Raw genomic sequence first — 22,976 nt, forward strand, 5'->3', positions numbered from 1 at the left:
TTTTTTAATATATTTATAATAAATAAATAAAAATATTTACTCTATTTACAGTAAAATTTAGCATACAGTTTATTTTCCTTTCACAATATATTTTTGAAAAAAACAAGTTTGATTCCAGTGTTATACCACAACCTTTACATGTTAACTTTTTTTTGTATTTTTTTGAGCAATGAACAATCAACTAGTATTGCTTTCTACTTATAATAATTTTTGCATTTTGGATTTTATCACTTTTAATTAAAATGAGTTCTTGTACAACTAAACTTTTCTGAATAATGATCTTATTACCTTATTAATTCTTCCCTAAAAGCTATGATTTTAATTTTTTTGTAACACTTTTATAAAAACTTTTATAATAATTTTATAAGTATATTTATTGCACATTTTGTCATCAATATTTCAAAAATCACTTTTCTACACCACTTAATCAAAGTCTCACTGGGTTTAATTATGATACCACTGAAAATGTTAAAACAACGGGGAATGTAATGAAATTTTCATTAAGACAAAACAATTATATGTAGGAAACCAAAATATATTTTTGCATGAATATATTTTGGATATATATATAAATATATTCTTGAAGAAATTAAATTTTATTTTTTCAGTAACATTAAAATGTTTTTTATCTTGCGCTAAGCACATAACCCAAATTTGCAAAACTTTATTTTTAAAATGATTACATGTACTACATAATAATATAAAATAGCAAAAATGGTACGGTACTGCAAAAGTGATGCAATATTGAGACACAGAATAATATCTCATAATGATGTTGAATATCATCTTGTGTAATTTGATGTCTCATGGCAGCAACCTGTTAATTGTTACATGAAGCTTGCTACTATTTTCCAAAACTGTTGCTATGTTCCTTATGTTGTTATACCATTACAGAAATTGTTATTCCATTGTTTTCTGTTCATTATCATTGATAATAATTCAGTTGCTGATTATTATCACCTTCTTTAAGACATTGAACAAGTTGTGCACGATTACAGAATTTACATCTAGATAATCTTCTAGTACTATTTAGATGACTTGCTGATTCAAACTGCAGCCTTTTCATGATTTTTATATCTTTTTCTGTCGTTATTGCAGTGATTCTTGTTCCTGCAGATACTTATGAGTATTTATAAATGAATCTACTATGAATCCTTCAGATAGGAAATCGCCGACAAAATTCCTTTGAAATTTGTAAATGGAATTAATATCAGAGTATTTCATTTTTGAAGTGTTATAGTTAGTTTTATTTCCGGGAATCATAGCTCTAGAGCTCTGCTGTAATAAGGAAAGTATGGTAATCAGACAAAAAATGTGATAAGGTTTTTTCATTTCACAATGTTTCATGATCATGGGACCCCAAAAAACTAAAAGCGTTCCTCTGAAAAATATACAAACAATAAAAAGTTACTTAAGATTTCTGTTTTGGGAATAGGTGTGAATTATAATGAAATTTTATTGTATATTATTTTTTAAAAGTTTAAATAAACCAAACCAAATTTTTTTTAATTCCATAAATAGATATTTTTAAACTGTGATCAGTTCCTAAATATACATAGCTAACATACTAATTTGATCTATCTTCTCAAGTTAATTAAAATGGAAAATATTTATATATTTTTTTGTATATTTTGGAATTATTTTTTATTCTTCAGGTTCAAACTCTTTTGTTTCAAAAATTTTCTTCCCTTTTTCTTCTAATGTTTTTATTTCTTCTTTACTGTTTAGGTTTAAACATTCTGATGCATGAAGATGTTCAGGTTTAATTATTATTAGAGTATCTTATTTTTGAATTTATATTGTCCAACAAGTTCAGCATCATAGGTGAAATCGCAGTACTTGTTCAATACAATATTTCCTCCATCAACTTCCAGACTGGTCTGTAGTTGGCAATTAAGGTTGTTAACAAATTTAACAAAGTTGTTTAATTTTTCAACTGCTTTTACAATTTGATTTCATCACTGTTTTTAACTTATAAAAGACCTACACTCTAAGAACAATAACATACCTGCTAAAAAAATAGTAAACTAATTCCATATCCTCCCACTGTCAGTAATCTGTTTAATACTTTGAACATCAACAAATTTTGATATATACTAACATAATGGGGTCTTAATGATACCCTGTAGTATGGTATTCATCCTCAATCCTCATGCATAGGGCCATCCACAATGTAACTTCACACTGTACACCTGTGATTTGAACAAAAAATCTACTTTGTTCAAATCTGGCAAATGTGAAGCCCATTCAGCAGGATCTTTGCAACCAAGTATTCAGGAAAGGTTTCATCCAACCAGTGTCACATTCATGTGATATTCATTGTCAGTTCATGTGATGAGGTTCATCTTACATGAACCACTCTTGTAAGAGGTAATAAGAGTCTTTTGGGCAAACTTAATAAAAGGAATACCAGATTAAAATAAGAGACAAAATATAGTGGCATAAAATTAAAAAAAAAATAAAATAAACTTATTTACAAAAATCCTTATATTCTTTTTATTTTTGCTACTTATCTTCTCTCTTATGAATAATTATTTATTTTATTTCTTGCAGCGGATTTACAAATTACAAGGAAAGATCTCATTAACACACTTACCAGCTGTTTAAAAAAAAAAAAACAGGAAGTTTAAATTGAATGCCTTAATTTGATGGTCGAAAATTTAAACAAGTTTCATTTCATGGAGGGATCTGTTTGAGCTAGAGCAATAGATTTCTAATTTTTGTGGAGGCAAATAATTATTCTGTAAGATCATGAGCGATTCAACTATTTACCAAATGATAAAGTAAGTGTAAAATAAATACAAAATTGTTTTAAGTAATAATTTTTGCATCAAGTGTCAAATGTGTAATTTGCAGAGAGTAATTAATCACTGTGTAAAAATCTTTTGTTAGCTCTTCTTTTATAACAAATGTTTAAAGTGATGTTTTCCTTCTGCAGCTTGACAGAGCTATTCACTCAAGTGATATATATATATATATATATATATGACATATGACACATTCTGTGTATGACACAGAATTTGTGTCATACTAAGGGCTATGTAAGCAGCTTCATAATTATATTTCTTCTGAAGTTATTAGTGGTTTTGTAAATCTTAGATTTCAGGTATTTAAAAAAATAATCCAAAGCAGATAGATCTCTTAACTTGGTAGGCGTACTACTTCTCTATGATTTATCCAATGATCTGAAAAGTACCACTTAACATTCTTTGTGGCTGTTGAAGGTATTCCATCTTACTAAACCCATTATTTAATTTTTCTTATTGGAATAGATGTGTCACTAGGATATAATACAAAGGTCATATGTTTATACATCATCATAAGTAATGTCAGAAAAATAAAAGGCCTGATAATATATGATGACAAACATGTTCCAAAAGGAATGATGATATGATTTGATATACACCTTTGAGGACCGTGTGTATTATAAGCTTCTATAATCCGATGTGGTAATTATTGAAAGAAATGTTTTTAAAATGGCCATTTAACATAAAAGCAGCTTCACCTGAAAATATGATTTAATTTAAACAAATTTGGTTATACGTTGCATCATGTCAACCTAACAATCAAGTTAGTAATCAGCCCAATGATCAAATTAATTTTCTTAAAACTTTGGTGACATGTAAATTAAAGGGTCTGCTTTGTTACTTTTAACAACTTTGGGAATTAAAAAACGACTACTATCGTGCTCAAGGGCAACTTCCCAAAATATTTGTAACAGATTTTCTACAAATGTCTGTAATGCAATTAAATAATATTTCCTAAGGTGATAATTTCATTAATTTCTCTGAGTCGGAACAATCAGTTACACTAATGGATTTCTAAAACCATTATATGTCTTGAAGATTTAATTATTCATAGTTTGAAAATAAACTGTTAAATCATAATCTCTTATGAATCATCTTATATATATTACAAGGCTAATCGAAGGCAATTTTATTTAATGAAGTATTAATTTAAAAAAAATCTGATCTGCTGCTACATAATTCTTCAATGCCTATGTAAATTACGAAATTCCAGTTTCATGTAATGTAACACTAACAGAGTATTAAATAAATAATAACATTTATAAAATCTAAGAGTGATTCACTATTTAAATTAGTAATGCTGTTTCAAGTAAATAATATCAGTTGATCTATAGCAGTATGTAATTTAATTTTAAAATAATGTTGCAAAATAATTGTGTACATCTCTGCCAAGTTATTGAATAAAATGTTAACTAGTTTTAATGGCACCTTCCAGAGTAACTTTTTATTAGAAGGAACATCATTTGTAGAGGTGAATATTACTACATTTCAGTAAGTTTAAAATAGTAATGTGCAATTGTACTTTTGAGTAGGTGAAGAAGACAATGGGAAATAACTTCATTTTTTGTTTTTCCTAGTAAGAATGACATAATTACTTTTTTAAATTCTCTATTATATTTAAGACCAACTTGTGAATCATGTCATCAACTACCATCATTATGATTATGATAGTTAATTTACACATGATTTTTTAATAATTGTGCAACAGTAACTGTTACAAACGTTAATGGATGCAATCTTAATCTGAAACACAACAAAAAACTTCCTTCCTTTTGTGTAGTTCCCTTAATTTTTTTTGGTTATCTCAAAAACATATAAAAATAATTATTGAAAAATGGCAGTTATCACCTTTTTTTTTGCATAAATTTTACATAAAAATCATTTATCAAAATATAATACTTTTTCTAAAATTAAAGTTGAAATCAAAACGGTGGGCAAAAATTTAATATTTTTTATGAAACTATTTTTCAAGCTGTGAAAATCTGCATAAGGTTCTAAATCTAGCTACACAATTTTTTATAATGTTAAAACCTTGCATGGGTACACACACCTGGGCCTGCCCTAGGGTACACACCGTCTGTGAGACACCATCTCTTTTTCACCAAGTTAGTGATTTTTCCTCCCAATATACCCATAAACTGAACATTGCATACATGAATGTAGGAATACAAGGGTGAAAGTGGATTGAAAAGTTTTTTGGAGTATAAAACTTTATTCTTTTTTGGGACAAGTGAATTTTCAATTTACAAAACTTCTCATGAACTTTTCTTTTTTAATGTGCTAATCAGTCTTGATTGTACGTAACTTACAAATCTTATAAATATCATCTAATAAAAAAATTATTATAATCTGCCTTTAGCTCTATAAATTAAAGTAAGAATACAGCCTAAATTAATCATACCTTCACTTAGGACTTGACTTAGCTAAAAAATACAGCCTCCAAAAAATCAATAGAAAAATGAAGACCAATCGTCTTTTTAAAATGAAAATAAATGTGACTTTGCTTCTTGTAAGTATATACATAATACAGTATTACATATATAGTAAGTATATACATAATATATATAAGGTGACATTTAAAAGAGATCATCAAAAATACTAAAACAAATCATATAAAAGTTCAGGAATAGTAAAACATTATCAAAGAACTAGAACAAGAACAGTAATCTTCCTAAAAAATTATCTATATAAATAAACTTGAGACTACAAATATAATAATTAGTAGATTGTACAGTTTTATTTTCTATCAATCATTTTGATATTTTTATTAGTAAATTCAGTGCATGATTTTCTGGAACATTATAGGCAAAAAGAAGTACCATAGCTAATGAATTTATACTGTGTCCTTCTATTTAGTTTAGGATCACATTGTTTACAAGTTTTCTTTGATGGTAGCACATCTAACATTTCTTCAGCGTGAGGCTCTGGCTCTAGTGGCACATTGAGAACTTCACTGATGATACACACCACTTCTTATTGTAGGTTCTAACTGCCTCTTCTGTAAATGTTGAACCATCATTTGTTTCGCCAGCATTTCAATGAACTTAAATCTTTGCAGCAGTGAGTTTTTCCTGAAGGAAAGGTAGAGCACGTGAGCATTTGAAGAAGCTATATCACAAATTTGGAAGAAAATAATGAGTAGCCACCTCTGGTCAGTTGACCATCTTACTTTTACACTGTTAAGAGTAAGCTAAACACTTTTTATCAAGGTAGTCTACCCCACCTTTAGTATTATTGTAGAACATAATTATTGATGGTTTTTGGGTGTTCTCATCGATCTCTTTGCATTGTAAACAGCAAAATCACATACCTACTTTTCTTAGGAACATATGACACAAGTCATATTTTGTGTGAAACCAAATAAAGAACTTTATACTGGTCTTCTGTTTGATGTCTGAAATTCTGGTGGAATTTCCCTTTAGTTTTTTTTTTAGAGTACTGACAAGGGTGAGACCACTCTTCGCTAATTCAACTGAACAATAATAATTGTCAGCAGTAACGTTTCTTCCACTGTTGACAATTGGCTTCACAAGTCGCATAGCAACTTTGATTGGACTTAGGAGTTCTCTTTCGGAGGGAGTTAGTCCCATTCCACCAGTCCCCTTGCCTTGATAAATGTAGTCATTATGTTGAGAATGCGCCATTTTTTTAGCTGTATGAATATTTATACATTGTATAAATATACAAAGTGTAACACAAAGTTCTCCCGGAACTATTATACTCTATTCTAATCGCAAAAATAATTTAAAAAGTTCATATAAACATATCTTCTAAGATGCTTCGTTTGCGAGTTACAACAAGTGAAAAATTATGCTTGGGATTTCAGTTACCTCGGAGAAATGAGGTTGTTACGTTCCACTTATGCTGTCCGGTGCTGCTACCTAGCGAGGGCTAGAGCTCTCCGGCAAGCTATGGTCATACCATGTCCTACATCATAATACCGCAAGGGTTGGTCATTATGATGTAGTGACCTTCTATTCATTCGGCGCCAGAATCTGACCCAGAGCGGTCGTGTTGTACATTCAGTCCGGATGGACATGCATACTAATGTTTGGATGAACGCTTATTTTAGTTTTATACTTGTGCAGTCAATTCAATATGTACACTCACGATGCAGTCCGCTTCGCTTGGAGTTCTGCAATTGGTGGAATACAAATCAAGAACTCTACAAGTATGTTTTTTAAACATACAAAGCAAATTTCACTCGAGATGGTGTCAACAACCTACTCAATGAGCATACATGGCGAAGTAAATCCACATAAAACTGTGGAAGGCAATTTTCAACGATTTAGCATCAATGTATGGTACAATGTATGGTCTTCTTCACAATCAGTTGTTTAGACAATTCATATTACCTGGCCACCTAATTGCACTTTCTTCTTCAGAAAGTTATTAAGTTTAATTATATGTGTTACATTATATGTTAAGCATTCAATTATACGTTAACGAAATGTCAAGACGACAAGTAATTAAATAACAATTCAATAAGCAACAAGGCGTTGTTTCAATTCATCACCTATGCATCTACAATTCATACTCGCTCTAAACCTACCACAAAGGTTTTATGGTCCTCCACATCGCAACGGATCTAACAGAGGTCGCAATGAAATTTTTATGAAGTTAATTAAAGGGGCAGAATTAGTTTTTCTTTATGGTTACTGACCTGAAACATTGAACTGATATTTTTTGAGAAATCTGGGGTGAAAACCAACAAATTGAGCTAAAATTCCTGCTTTTTTATGTTTGTTGCACAATAAATGTTAATTGGGTAATAAACACATAAAACGTTTAAACACAACTGGTAGAGGATTAATTTCTGAGCAAAATGATTTTAGATAACTTGAATAAAACAAAGAAAAGTTAGAAAATTTGAATTTTATTTACAAACAGTACATTACTACAATCGTCAAAAAAGTACTTTTTTATATGTAAATAAAAACCAAATTCTTTGTTGGTGAGAAAAAAATATTTTTGTCATATTTTTTACAAAAATTTGTAAAAACAAAAATATTAAGGGAATAATTTTTTTTATTAATGACAGGAATATGATAAATTATTTGAAAAATTATTATATCAAAGTTGACAATAAAATATGAACAGCTGTTCAACAATGACCAATACTGTATTAGTATTTAAATAATTCTGTAAGGTACATTTAATATGCATATATTAAATATATACATTACTCTACATATTCGGTAGGGTACTGTGAACTATGCTATCATTAGCGAAATTTTTCTCTGAATTTTAGTTTGGAAGTGATCAGCTTGCTGTTGAAGCAATATTTATTTATAACAGAGAAACATATGCATATAGTATTCATTTTGAGTGTGTGTAATGGTAATGCTACAGTTGCTGCAGCAGTGTGAAATAAGTTTTCCAAATCACAGGATTCCAGATCCCAAAACAATAAGCATTACTTTTTGCAATCTTTGGTAAAAAGATTCACTACCTAGTATTTGTACCAACTATGAATGATCTGTCCTATACAACGCTGTTGTTGATGAAATTATTATCGATATGGATCAGCACAGTCCAGGCTCAGTTTACGAACTCTTTCTAAGCCTATCAAAGTTTTGCAATTGATGGTTTGGAGGACACTTAAAGAAAACGAGTTTTATTCTTACCATTAACAGTCAATTCAACATGTACACCCACGATGCGGTCCACTTTGCTTGGAGTTCTACAACTGGTGTAATACAAATCAACAACTCTACAAGTATGTTTTTTAAACATACGAAACAAATTTCACTCGAGATGGCGTGTATGCTTTATCGGTTGAATATAGTATGCTTTATCTCCTAAAAAATAATGTTATATATGTACTTTATTCAATTTATTCTTTACTTTATTTATACTTTATCATATAACCTACTCAATGAGCATACATGACGAAGTAAATCCACATAAAACTGTGGAAGGCAATTTTCAACAACGATTTAGTGTCAATGTATGGTGTATGGTGGTCTTCTTCTCAATCAGTTGTTTAGACAATTCATATTACCTGGCCACCTAATTGCACTTTCTTCTTCAGAATTGCTGCAGCTACTTGAAGATGTTCCTCTAGTGCTAAGATCCAAAGTATACTTCTACGATGGTGTGCCTCCTCACTTCTCTTGTGCACTTAAATTATTATTTCCCTGAGAAATGGTCATGGTGGTCCACACTGGCCCCCAAGATCGCCTGATTTAACACCTTTAGAATTCTACGTCTGGGGATGCATGAAAAATATTGTATATAAAACAAAAATACATTCTAAATAATGTAATCATGTTTCTAAATAAAATTCTAATTTTTTTAACTTTGTCTTATTCAACTTATCTTAAACCATTTTGTTCAGAATTTAATTCTATACAAGTTTTGTTTAACAGTTTTATGTGTTTATTACCCATTTAACAAAGGTACTGTATGTCAAACATAAAAAACATGGTTTTTTACACCAATTTATGGACTTTCACCCCATATTTCTCAATAATTACTGCAGATATGGTTCTGAGGCTTATTTTACTCAATGTTTAACCTGTAATCATAAGAAATAACTAATTCTGCCCTTTAATTAACATCATAAAAATTTCAGTATGACCTCATTTTACCAAGGTAGCTGAAATCTTTCATTATTCACTTGCATTTTAGGACGTATTTTAAATGACTTTTCCATTATTTTCACAAGTAGAATAGGTTATGAAAGTCCCATGTGAACTTTGTGATACCTAATATACATATATATATATATACACATAAAATCATCATATGGTTATATGCCCATATGATGATCTGTTGCACCATGTTTACCTCCATTCTACTCTATTTCTAGCTAAACTTTTAAGATCCTTGTAGATCTTGTTAATACTTAGATTGTGCATGATTTTTACTCTTTTCTGGACATTGTACTTATATTTCTAGTAATTTTTAATCAATCCCTATTCCCTCAAGACACGTCTCAGCAAATAAGATTTCTATTCCTAATTTTTCTAATTGAGCTAAATAATTTTCCTTAATTGAGCTTTGTATTCACAAACATTTTCCTCATTTTTTTTCATTTTTCACTTTGTCTATCCATCTAATCTTCTGCAATCTCCTTCATGCTCACATTTCAAATGCTTCCTTTTTAGTCATTGCAATTCTTAATTTCAATTTTCAATCTTCTGTTAAGACCATATATATATCCATACTGCTTTACTTGTTCAATTCTTCCTTCTTTTGTGACTTTCACTGGTTTATTGACTCTTCTCCCCATTACTTTTGTTTTCCTAATAATCATTTTCATGCCATTTTATCTTCTTATCTGAAATAATCGGTTGAATATAGTATGCTTTATCTCCTAAAAAATAATGTTATATATGTACTTTATTCAATTTATTCTTTACTTTATTTATACTTTATCATATATTCAACATACATATTAAAGAAGGTTGGTGATAAGCTGAATATATTCGTCTTACTTCTGTTTCTAGGTCAAATAACTCGCATTATTTACAAAGCAGTTTCCCTATTCAAGCACAATTTTTTTTTAATTTTCTACCTTTCAAATCTACTCTCTGGTTCTTAATATTTCAATTAGTTTAACCCATTTGATATAGTCAAATGACATACAAATTTCTTTACCTCTTTCTATATTCCTTGGCAAAAGTTATTAACCCTATTGAATCCCTTTTTTCCCTTCCCTTCAAGAGTTCATATTTTTCTTCCGTAACTATTTGCTCCATTTTTTACTCAGTCTCCTTTTCAGAATTTCTGAATACATCTTTTACAAATATAAAATTATGCAAATTGTCTTTTAATCTTGATATTTTTCTTGATTATGTCTTTTGAGGATTGGGAATATAACTGTTTTGGTTAAACTTTGTTTCGGAGTATGAAAAAAACGTGTTTATGATTAAATATTTAATCACTTCTGGCAGCTCTTGTATTTTTACATCTGCTCCATATACTTTACTACTTCCATAACCTTTGATTTTATCATTTTAATCTTTTGTATAACTTTTACTGAAGTTAGTAGAAACTCACTGTATGTAATATTTTCTTTTTTTACCTCCCTGAAGAATTCTATATTAGCCTTAAGAGATCCTTACTTACATATTCTGTAGATTTATAGGATTTATTTATAGAAAAAACTGATAAGGTATGTGCCTGTATAATATTTTAGTCATATGTTATATAGATATACACAAAAAGAAAGTAACAATGAGTTTATTTCAATAAACAACACAGAGTTTGTTTCAGAACCATTAATAGGATATTACACAATAATATTACAAATAGTGCAATTTTTAAATACAAAACAATATAATCTAAGATATATATATATATATATCACTAGGCTAAAGTTAAGGAACAATTAATTAAGTTACAATAGCTAAGTTTTTATATAATTTAAATTTGTATTTATAATTAATGTATAATTAATAACTCCATGATAGAATTTTAATTAAAATTATGATAAAATGTACTGTCAATAAAATCCTTATGATGTACAATTATCTGATATTAATGCAATACAATCTCAAAAAACTGTGATTAAAAAAGACTTAAAATCATTTATTGATTTGAGAAATGCTGACCTTGAGTTTACACTTATGTTTTTTGTCACATTAAAAGTCATACATGTATATTACTTTTCCAGCTACAATAATATATGCTGCTACAGCAATAACAGGAAAGTATATAGGCTAGTTGAAAAAAGGTATTTTTTTAAGTTTTGTGCATTAGAGACATTGAAAAAAGGTTTTTACAAAAACGACTGAATAAATTATAAATAATCTGCAGAAAAAATCTTATTCCAATTCTCCCAAGTTCAAAAATTCTACTTTTGTTAGATGGATGTTTGTGTGTTCGTATGTATATTGCCTTGTATTTGGTCTTATAACTCTGGACCCCGTTGACAGATTTTCTTCAAGTTGGTAGACAGGTACTATCTTCACAGGAAAGAATGTATTAAATTTTAGCAAAACTTGGAAAAATGGTTGGGAGTTTTTGGCCAAAATAAAATTTCAAAAATGTACCAGGGAAATTTAGCAAAAAATTTTTCTTAGTAAACTTGAATTTTTTTTTTATCAAGATCACACATTATCACATATTTTGATACTCATCCCCTTCACCAAAAAATTACTATATATTTTTATTTTTTTTAGCTATATCGTGCTTAGTGCTAATTGGAATTTTTAGCATCTATATTTTCTACACTGATTGGCCTTATTATCAACACATAAGGATTATTTTCTTAAAAATTAATTTGATCTAAATATGCTTCCTCTGTAGTATAGAAGCTCCAAAATGAAAACACAACTTTTTTCACAATTTAAAATTTTTAAGGCCAAAAATGTATTTGATAAACAATAAAGTCACTAAAATAACTTAATATCTCTATCTGCTGATGGAGCAGCTACCAAATTTTAATAAAGCTTAAAATGAAAATGAATTCATTACTTGACCAGGATTACCCAGAAAAGTTATGTAATTCATTGTTGACTTTTTATTTAGATCTATCTAGTAGTATACATATTCTTTCTTCCTATCCCAATACTACATAGTTTTCATTGACATAAATCAATATTCTTTCATTTCTGTTCATTTTTGCTCTTATGGAATGTTTAAACTACAATCATAACTGTTCATTGTACATGTACTTGTTTTAGGTGATTAAAAGATCAAACTTTACTTAAGTTTTCATTTAAAGTAGGGTTAGACACACGTATGATTTGCTATAAAGGTGTTATGTCACAAATAAATATAACAAATCTCAAATAAATTTAATCACTCGGGCCTATCATGAAACTGAAGACTAACATCTGAAAGTTTTTCTGCCATACACTATATAAGCTTCTCTTAACTTAACAATATCTTTTCTGAAGCTTCTGCTTGTTATTTTAAAACAATAAAACATGTTGCAACTGATTGTTAATAAAACATAAACAGTACATTAATATGATAATGTATTTAATGATTTAATAAGTTACACTCGCTAAAGCCTACAATTCTGAATATAATATTGATTCTAATGACTGTATAATTAAAATTCAAAATTTGGAATTAGAAGATTATCATGAAGAAGAATATCAAGTGGTATATTTTCAACATTTAAATGAAAATGTTTGGAAAACACATCTGTAAAGTGGTCCTTTTTTATGATTTAGCTGTAGTTCTAAGTTGTTTACATATTAGTCCAAGAGCATAGCATGTTATAGCTCGCAGCATCAATTTTTTAACAGTGATATTTTGAACTGCTGAATAATGACTTTTATAACAGGTATGGTTCCTGTAAATCAATTGTGCAATATACACTTCTTATTTAAATTTTACTTCTTGGTTATTTATCAAAACTTGGTTCTCTATTTTGAAAATATCATTATCTGTATGGGATATTTTACTTTACAAACTTTTAAATGTGTATATACTTTTAAGGAATAATTTATTTACTTCCATTTTTTAATGGGTACAACTAATTTTTTTGATTTTAAGTTATTTAAAAATTTTTATTATACAAAAGAACTATGTAATATTTAAATCTTAAAAGTAACTAAAAACAACTCTTTAGATTAATAATTAAAAATATTAATTATAACACATATGGACAAATACTTTCCAAATGAACAGTATGCAATCTTGCCGAGATTGAAGATAGGTGTAATAAACTTAATAAAGATAATATAGTTCTGATATGTTAAGGTGTAAATAACAATTATAATTACACAAAAATGTGTCAATTATAACAAAACATATCGTAAGGAGAATTAAAATTGCTGATTGTGCCACATATATTGTGATAGATGCCCCACATATACATTATAGTTTTTTCACCTGATTATATAATAGCATAAAATTTTAATGAAAGAATACATATAATTGTATGGTAAGCTTGAAAACTGAAAGCTTAAATGAAGTGGTAATTTAAAAACTGTCATACTTTTCACTTGAATAATTTAATTAAATGAGAATTTACTAATATTTTCAGGGCAGTCAGACAGAACTTAAAGACACTTAACTAACATTACGACAATCCTTCACTGGCCTGTTTCATCTATCATTACTCAATAATGTAGTACATTATTATCTTGAGAACACTCAAAGGTGAGGACAGTAAGAGAGCTAACTTTCTGGTCAAGATGAGAATATAAATAAACATGATAAAAAAACAAAATAATTAAATAAGATAATAAAGTTTGTTTTATAATTAATATTGTAATCAGACCTTCTTAGTTCATCACTATTACTCATTTGCAGAAATAAGTGGCAACAGGTATATCAGAATTGGGGCGAAGTGTGCAAAAAATATTTATTCATCATTTATTTATTTTAATTGCATGTGAGAAATAAATAAAAGGTTACTGTCAAAAAAATAAATGTAACTGTAAAAACAAGTAAAGCAATGTTTAAGTAGGCTCAATGTGGGAATGAAGAACTGCAGTGTACTGAACAAATTTGTAACAAAAAGTTTGATAGCCTTCTGTACTTTTCAGACTATGAATTTATTGTTCATAAGCAATAATAAAGACCAACATTATTATTAAAAAATGAATAATAAACAATTTATTTCTTGTTTGGTCTATATATAAAGATAAAATTATCATATTATTCTAGGAAAGTAATGAAAGTGTACTTCCTGTGTGTACACAGGAAGTACACTTTCTTTTTTCATACACCAATGCAGATGATTTTTTTCATTATATAATATTTATAAGAATCTAGAAAAAAAATCAGTATGAATTTAATGTTATAAACCTAAAAAACAGGTTTTGTTTTATAAAACCTGAACAATTTAAGTAGATAATTTATTTTAATTTTCAACTTGTCTCATACAATCTGAAAATATTAAAATAATTATTTTTATTTTTTCAAGTTTTATAAAACAAAATCTGTTTGTTACAAATTTATTAACCATCCATTCCCCCAAGTGATCCTCTACTTCCAAATATGTAAAGGGAAAAAATAAAGAAAAAATTAATCATCTTAAGAAAAATAATAATTTAAAGAAGAAAATTATCTGGTTGGGAAAACAAGTAAAAATGTAAGAAAAAAGAAGAAAATATCCAGAGAAAATATAAAATGCTAGGCCTGAAAAAATCAGATAATCAATCTGAAACGAACCATGATAGTTCTAACCACTGTGCTGATAAAATTGTGAATGAACAATCAATAGAAAACAATGAAAATGTATTGGTTGAAAATTGTGTGAATTGCGATATTAGTGATTGGTTGGAAAATTTACACAAAGATTGAACAATTAATTATGAAAGAACCCGGCCATACAAGCAGATGCAGCAAATATCATCAAAATGTAGAAAAACTGTGTTTTTTCAGTCATTATTTCTATACAATTATGGTGAATGGTGAATATATTCCAAGATCGAGGTTAGTTTATTAATAAAAAACCAGAAAAAGTTTATTTATTTGCGGTAGGATTTTTGGAAAAACTCCTGTTACATTAACTCAAGATGAAGTTAATGATTGGTGACATATTTCACAGATTTTAAAGAGACAAGAGTGAAGTTGTGAACATTTCGAATGTTACAGAAAATGGATGAAAGTAAAAATTCGTTTGAAAAAAGCAACTTCAGTATATGTTATGTTAGAAAAAAAATTCCAAAAAGAAATTGAATACGGGGTAATGACTTGAAAAGATTAATTTTAGCGACACTTATGCTGGAAAAGCGGAATCTACCTTTCAGAGGATCTTTCAATAAAGTTTAAGAACACCACAATGAAATTTTTTTGAAAAAGTTAGAATTTCTCGCAGAGTTCGATCCAGTTAAGAAGAAACATTCATCCAGGGCTAAAGAAAAATTTAACTGCATCCACTACCTGGGTAAAGATATCCAGAATGAAATTATGGAGTAAATCCAGGCATAGCCAACATATGGACTGTGAAAAATTTTTCAATATTAGCTTTTTTTATAAACAAAAAACTGAATAATGGTAATTTAAAAAACCTGGCAAAGAAATATATAGTAAGCTTCAGTTCAACTTATATTTGTGAACAAACGTTTTCTTTAATGAATCTGAATAAAAGTACAACAAGTTCCATAATAAAATTTTGTTTACTTAAATGAATCATTTTTGAATTTAACATTTTTTAATTTTAATATTTCATTCAGCCCATGTAAAATATTTTCTTTCCAATTCTTCCCAGAGGCAAAACTGTTGGACACACCTAAGTTAATCAGTAACTGTATCAAGAAGAAAATTCTAGAAAAAGTACAAAAATCCATCTATTACTCACTTAATGTGGATTGTATCCCAGACATCAGTCACGTAGAGCAAATGTCAGTGGTAATACGATAGGTGGACATAGATAAGATAACCGAATTCTGATTTATGCAAGCTTTTAACTTCCAATTCAGTTGATAAATCAACAGGCATTGATTTGTTGAAAAAATTAATAGATATTCTACAGAGAAATATTTTGCCTACTGAGAAATATTTTTGTAAACATTAGTGGACAAAGCTATGACAACAGGGCAAACATGATTGGAATCAGAAATGTTCAGGCCCATATTCTTAATAGAAATTCTCGTGCATTTTATATACCATGTTGCAATCATACTCTGAACTTGATAACTGTAGACTCAGTAAAATGTTCACTGCATATTGTTACATTTTTTGATGTCATTGACCAAGTCTACAAATTTTTTTCAGCTTCAACCTAATGATGGGATGTCCTTCAGTCAAGATACCCATCTTTAAGTCAAACCTTTAAGTGATACTAATGGGAATGTCACATCAATGCTGTAAGAACAATTTGATTTGAACTACAAAAAATTTATGAAGCACTCAAAGTTGTTAAAACAACTAACGAAGCACTTTTAAAAATTAGTTTTATTTGAAATCAATATATTTTATTTGAAATCAATAAAGTTTAAGAGCAATTGCAATCAATCACAATGTTTTTGACAATCAACATCAATGAAAAAAACGAAGACACTTTTGGAACAAAACTATAATCAATAAAAATTTGATTCCATTGCTACAAGCCCAAGAAAGGGCAGTTACTTTGAATGCAGAGAATGAATTTCCTCCAGAAAATTTGGGAAGACAGAAATAAAGAAAAACGTTTTTTGAAAAAAACAGAAATTGTAGAGGTAAGTCCAAAACAAAAATATGAGCAAGAAGTGTTTGATGCCGTATTTGAAAAAGCTTATAATGATGGTTTTGAATCATTCAAATTTCTATTTAATATAAGAAAACTTTCAGCAATGTCAGATGATTTAAAACTGTATTGTGAAAATTTGAATAGAAAACTGACTGAGGAAGTAAAAATACATTTCCGGAGTAGAATTGCATTTTGAATTAAAGTCTTTAGCTTCATGACTAGCCAAGAATTTGAGATCAGAAAGATTATTACATTTCATACATGAAAACAAATTAGATGAAATTTATGTAAATGCTACCACTGTATTGAGGATCTTACTAACATAGCCCAATACTGTAGCACAAGCCAAGAGAAGCTTTTTGAAGTTAAAGCTCATCAAACATTATTTAAGATCCATCATGAGCCAAGAAAGACTAAACACAGTCTTGCAACAATTTCCATCGAAAATAAAATTACCAATGAAATAAATATTTATGATGTGAGATTAAAATTTTCCCAATGAAAGCTAGAAAAAGTCAATTTTTCTAAATGAAATTTATAAAACATATATGCTCTTCACTTTTAGTACATAGTATACCTACATAGCATTGTACTGTATTACCTAAAATATGAATAAAAAAAATATTAATAATATATTTTCTTTTACATCAAAGGCGCTAATGTGAAATTTTCACACACTATTTTTTTTTCCTAGCACTGGGCCTGTATAAGACCTAATACTCTTTATTTGCAAATATTCTATCCATTTTTCTTTCTAATTGCAGCTAATTTTGCACTTTGCTCATACCAACATATCTGTCGCAAGAAGTTAGCAAGTTCTTTTTCTGTTTGGTCCAACAGAGATGAACTTGTAGAATTTATCCCACCTCTGCATGAGGACATAATACTGAAGTAAACAATTTGCTCATCAGCTGAAGGAATGTAAACAGATAAGGGTAACCATCCTATTACCCATACGTTCTATCAAATTAATTATACGAATTACGATTTGTGTCCGCAATTAAAAATTGTTTCAGGATATTGAGTTTGATAGAACGTCCCCTTACTGAATACATATTGGTCCGCCGACCGGATGTTTATCAGTGAAAATACGATTCAACAATGACGGAACAATGACTATGAATTAACCTATAAATAATCAATAATCTGAATGCTGTATTCTTGTAAAAATATACGAATATTACGTATACGCATATTACTACGGATATAATTCATATTTATATATATACGAATATTACTATTACTCAGCCATCTCTAGACATCGTGTCGGCAGTGTTGATGCAGCCTACATTCCATCGCCGTTACTTCATCGACGTGTCAGGTGTTATCGGTAAGCTGACTGCCACTCTTATCACAGTATTGTTAATTTGTTAATGCCTGTTTATACTACGTTAATTATCCTTATTTACTTTACATCAGTATGTACGCCTTGTTTATCTCAATCCTTACGTAACCCTAATTACAAATTACCAATATCAATTTAAAAATACCAAACCTATTTATCATATAAATATATTCCTTTCATTTATCATTGTTTCCTTAGTTTATTGTTTGTTAATATTTATTTCTTATCGCAATTATTCAAACTTGTTATTTATTACGTCTTGTATTATTCAAACTGATGATGAAATAGGTAATAAGATGCCTACAACAGATTTTGAAACCCAAATGAAACAAAACAGGCGTAAACGAGGTACATTTAAAGGCTCTATTAGGCGCATAAAAAATATTTGGAGAGTCTTTAGACTCTGAAAAACCAGATCTTGATTTAGTAAAGGTCAAACTGGATCATTTAGAAACAACTTGACATAAATATGATGAGGTGCAAACCTTTTTAGAACTTAACCACGAAAGTGAAGACGCAGATAGGGAAGAAGTGGAAGAAATATTTCTTATTCTTAAATCAAAGTTACAAAAAATCTTAAATTCTAACTGCAGCAATCATAGAAAAGATAAATCTATTATTCTTCCAAAAATAAATTTGCCGAAATTTAATGGTTCTTATGAAGACTGGTTAATGCTTAGTGAATTTTTCCGTGCAGTAGTTCATGACAATGAAAATTTAATGGTAATTCAAACATTTCATTACTTGACATCATCGTTAACTGATTCTGCTCTACAAATAATCAAAAACTTATCGGTCGCAGCTGATAATTACACAGTCGCCTGGAAATTACTCGAAACTAGGTTTGCCAACAAGCGACTCATAGCTTCAAAACATGCTCGTGAAATACTTAATGTTCAGAGTATTCCAAAAGAATCGGCATCTGGCATATCTAATTTTATTGATACAATATTGAGTAATATAAATGCGTTAAAGGCATTAAAACTCGAGACTAATTATGCAGAATTAGTTTTAACCCAATTATTTGTTCAGCGCTTAGACCAAGCAACTATACGAGCCTGGGAATCCACTATATCGGCTGATACCTTCCCAGATATCGATCAGTTTATCAGTTTCCTAGAAAGGCGCAGACAAATCTTGGAAAGTTCTGTTTCAGTGTCCCAAGGCAACAATTCCCAAAAAAATTCAGTAGATTCGCATTGCACGAAACAATACAATCAATTTAAGCGAGACAAAGACTCGCTTATCTTCCCAGAAAATTCATGCTCATGCAGTTAGTATAGCAAACTCGGACTGTCCTTACTGTAAGCAACCTCATTTACTCTATAAATGTATGAATTTTCTTAAGTTGCCAGTAAATGGTAGAATATCATTCGTCAAAAAGCACAGATTATGTTTTAACTGTCTTAATAGTAATCACAATGTCAAGAATGTTATAATTCTCATTATTGTAAATACTGTAAGCGTAAACATCATTCAATCTTGCACAACAATGCATTCTTTCAAGTTAAGGAATCTAACACCATTTCTAAGGATAAAACAGAAGACACAGTTAAAGGGGTAGCTCAAGTTGACCCAAACGTATGCAGTAACTATTGCAGTTTAAAGATTCAGAGCGCGACATGTGTTTTACTAGCCATTGCTATAGTTGGTGTCAAGGATTCACAAAAAACGCTACAGCCTTGCAGGGTGTTGCTTGATGCAGGCTCGCAAGCGAACTTCATTACTGAAGACATGGTTCAGCGTTTAAAGCTAAAGCGTGAATGGGAAAATCTACCAATTCATGGAATAAATAACATCTCAGCCACCGTAAAATATAGTGTTACCGTACAGTTACATTAAAATTATCAAGAATATGCTACTACAATTAAATGTTTTGTATTACCTTGTATTACAAGTTCTATGCCCTCTGAACCCGTCAATACGAGTACGTGAAACCTTCCAAAATTCGTAAAACTTGCGGATTATCATTTTAACACACCCGGTAATATAGACATATTGATATGATCTGAATTGTATTTACATTTAATGAAGAAAGGTCAAATAAAGAAAACTGAGAACTTCCCAGTCATTCAAGAAACCACATTAGGTTGGATAGTCGCAGGTAGACTACCATCAACAGATGAAAATGAAAACCCGCCTAAGATAACGTCACTATTTATTAATTCAGAACTAAATATTCACAATCAGTTAAAACAATTTTGGGAACTGGAGGAGATTAAAAATACTCCTTGCACCAAAGAAGAAAGGATGTGCGAACAACATTTTCTGGAAAACCTCAAGTGAAATCAAGATGGCAGATTCATTGTTAGATTACCTAGACGACAAAACCATACACCCCTTGGCGATTCTTTCGACAATGCGCATCGCAGATTCTTGTTATTAGAGAGGAAATTAAACAAAGTCACTAATCTTAAAGAGGACTATGGCAATTTTATGATGGAATATCTTGAACTCGATCACATGCAGGTAATTGAACAACCAACAAAAAACGATGCTTTGACATGCAATGATACCTTTGAGAGACCATACTATCTACTACATCACGCAGTATTCAAGCAAACTAGTAGTACCACCAAACTACGAGTCGTATTCGATGCCTCAGCTAAGGCTGACAATGGAATATCCCTCAACGATACGCTCATAGTAGGTCCGACTGTGCAGCAAGACTTAATATCGATAGTATTACGCTTTAGAACACATGTACACGCTATGACCGCCGACATTGCGAAAATGTATAGGCAAGTACTGGTTGATCCAAGGGATTATGATCTTCAGAGGATTATATGGCGAAATTCTAGTGAAGAAGAAATTGGCCATTACCAACTAAAAACAATAACATATGGAACAGCATCCGCACCATTTCTCGCCACAAGTGCATTATACAACTGGCCAACGAAAACTCAAAACAATTTCCTAAGACTTCTGAAGTGATATGTCGTGACATCTACATAGATGACTTACAAGCTGGTGCTGATGATTTGACTGAGGCAATGCAACTTAATTGTGTTTTTCTTTTGTTAACAGTAGTGGATATCTGAATATCAAATTTAATATCTCAGTAGTTACATTGCATTTACATAATGTATTGCTGTAGAAATTGATAATGCAGCTTACAATGTGAAGAAGTTATTGCAATTAAAATTATTCTATCAGTTACGTGGGTAACTACACTTTTACTTCATATATAATTTAAATAAATAGATACCTACACTTTCACCAAATTTAGTGATACTCTGATTCCCATACTGTTAATCTTATACTGGAGTTAGTCTTAAACTATATGTTTCTACATTAGGCTGATATCAACGTTTCAACTCCAAACATGTGGGGGGGGGGCAAATTTATTTTTCATTTATCTTTTTATTCATCTCATCTTCCTTGATAAAATAAATATGTAGAACGTGCAAGCAGTACTACTGTCAAAAGCAGTAAAATAATAAAAATAGAATTTAGTTTTAATTGGTAAACAAGGCATTTGTAAAAAAAATCACAACTTGATGTCTTAACCACTGTATTAATTTCATAATGTAATTTTACAGATATCCACTACATGTATTTTGGAAAGATTATTTGTTTCAAAAAATTTTGTTGTAGAAATTATTACTAAAAAATGTAAAAAAAGGTTTTACAAAAAAGAAAAAAAATTGATGTAGAGACTCAAATCCACAGCCTCTCAATTATGTGACTAGAATGTTTGCCCCTCAGCTGCTGCTGTGACTGTAGATGTACAATAAGCTACTTGAACCACTCAAAAATCTTTAACTGTAGTTTACTCAGAAATGGGGCCAATTTGGAAGCTGCCATTTTGGGTTTAAAATAGGGACCCTCTCCTAAAAGCCTGCCAAAGGGCTTCGATAAATTATATTGTGACCTGACCACCTGCCCTTGTAAGACACAACTCTCTTATTAACCACTATATTGAACAAACTGGTCAAACTAGATTAAATAACAGTAATATTTTTTAATGTTATTATTACAGCATACGTATCTGAAAAACTTATTCTATTCAGATGTCAGCTGGTTTGTTATTTGTAACTGAGATGACAAATAGATAATATAGGAAGTATTAAAGAAATATCCATTTACATGTCTCCTGGTACATATGTGCTGGGTACTGCAGTTCTGTCAACACGTTTACAGCCCATAGCAAAGCAACGAGAGTAAAATGGATCAAATGGATGCATTATTTGTGTCAATTACCATGCAGTTCCAGAACCCTATCAATGCTCATCTTCATATTTTCTTATGACTTTAATGTTTTTTCCAATTGGTGTCTCAGTTTTTCAATAAGTAGTTATGAAATAATCTGTACAGTGTATCACAATTTCACCATAATCTTTACTTTGTCACATCCTTATTTTTTTATGTTATAATATGATTATGTACTTTATTAAAAATTCTTCTTTCTTTTTATTACGTATTTATTATTTTTAAATGAATAATAGAATAAGTTTAGACAAGTTATCATCTTATTTAAATAGTTCTGGTTCAGAAATTGACAATGATTCTGATGACAATGTTGAATTTGGTGATTTAATATGTGATTAAGCCAGCCAAATTGATGTTGAATTTTCATCTGGGGAAGATTATTTTTGTGGTCGTAATATTCTTCTTCAGTCACATACTACTTAAGTTGATAAAAATCATTTGTTGCAAGAAATTCATCTTTGGTCCACTACTTGAAGTGATCTAGATAATCAGCCTTATTTTCCAATCTGTGAGCAAGTAAGTACAA

The 22,976-nt window shown here is 29.6% G+C and overlaps 1 protein-coding gene across 6 annotated transcripts in view; it reads right to left on the reverse strand.

The window, feature by feature from the left end:
- Nucleotides 1-239: 239 nt before the first annotated feature.
- The window catches only part of Dolk (Dolichol kinase), a 77,171-nt gene continuing 54,434 nt past the window's right edge, over nucleotides 240-22,976 (reverse strand). For 2 of the 6 annotated variants that reach the window (XM_075368589.1, XM_075368570.1), the window contains one exon: nucleotides 10,992-11,722. In XM_075368589.1, the coding sequence (XP_075224704.1) occupies nucleotides 11,582-11,722 (141 nt within the window). In that variant the 3' untranslated portion in view covers nucleotides 10,992-11,581. Of the gene's footprint in view, nucleotides 460-734; nucleotides 1,382-10,991; nucleotides 22,957-22,976 lie in introns of those variants that run through there. The other 4 variants (XM_075368635.1, XM_075368628.1, XM_075368621.1 and 1 more) reach the window with 3 other exon arrangements.

Source organism: Lycorma delicatula, chromosome 1 (assembly GCF_047948215.1).
Source record: "Lycorma delicatula isolate Av1 chromosome 1, ASM4794821v1, whole genome shotgun sequence".
NCBI classification, from domain to species: domain Eukaryota; kingdom Metazoa; phylum Arthropoda; class Insecta; order Hemiptera; family Fulgoridae; genus Lycorma; species Lycorma delicatula.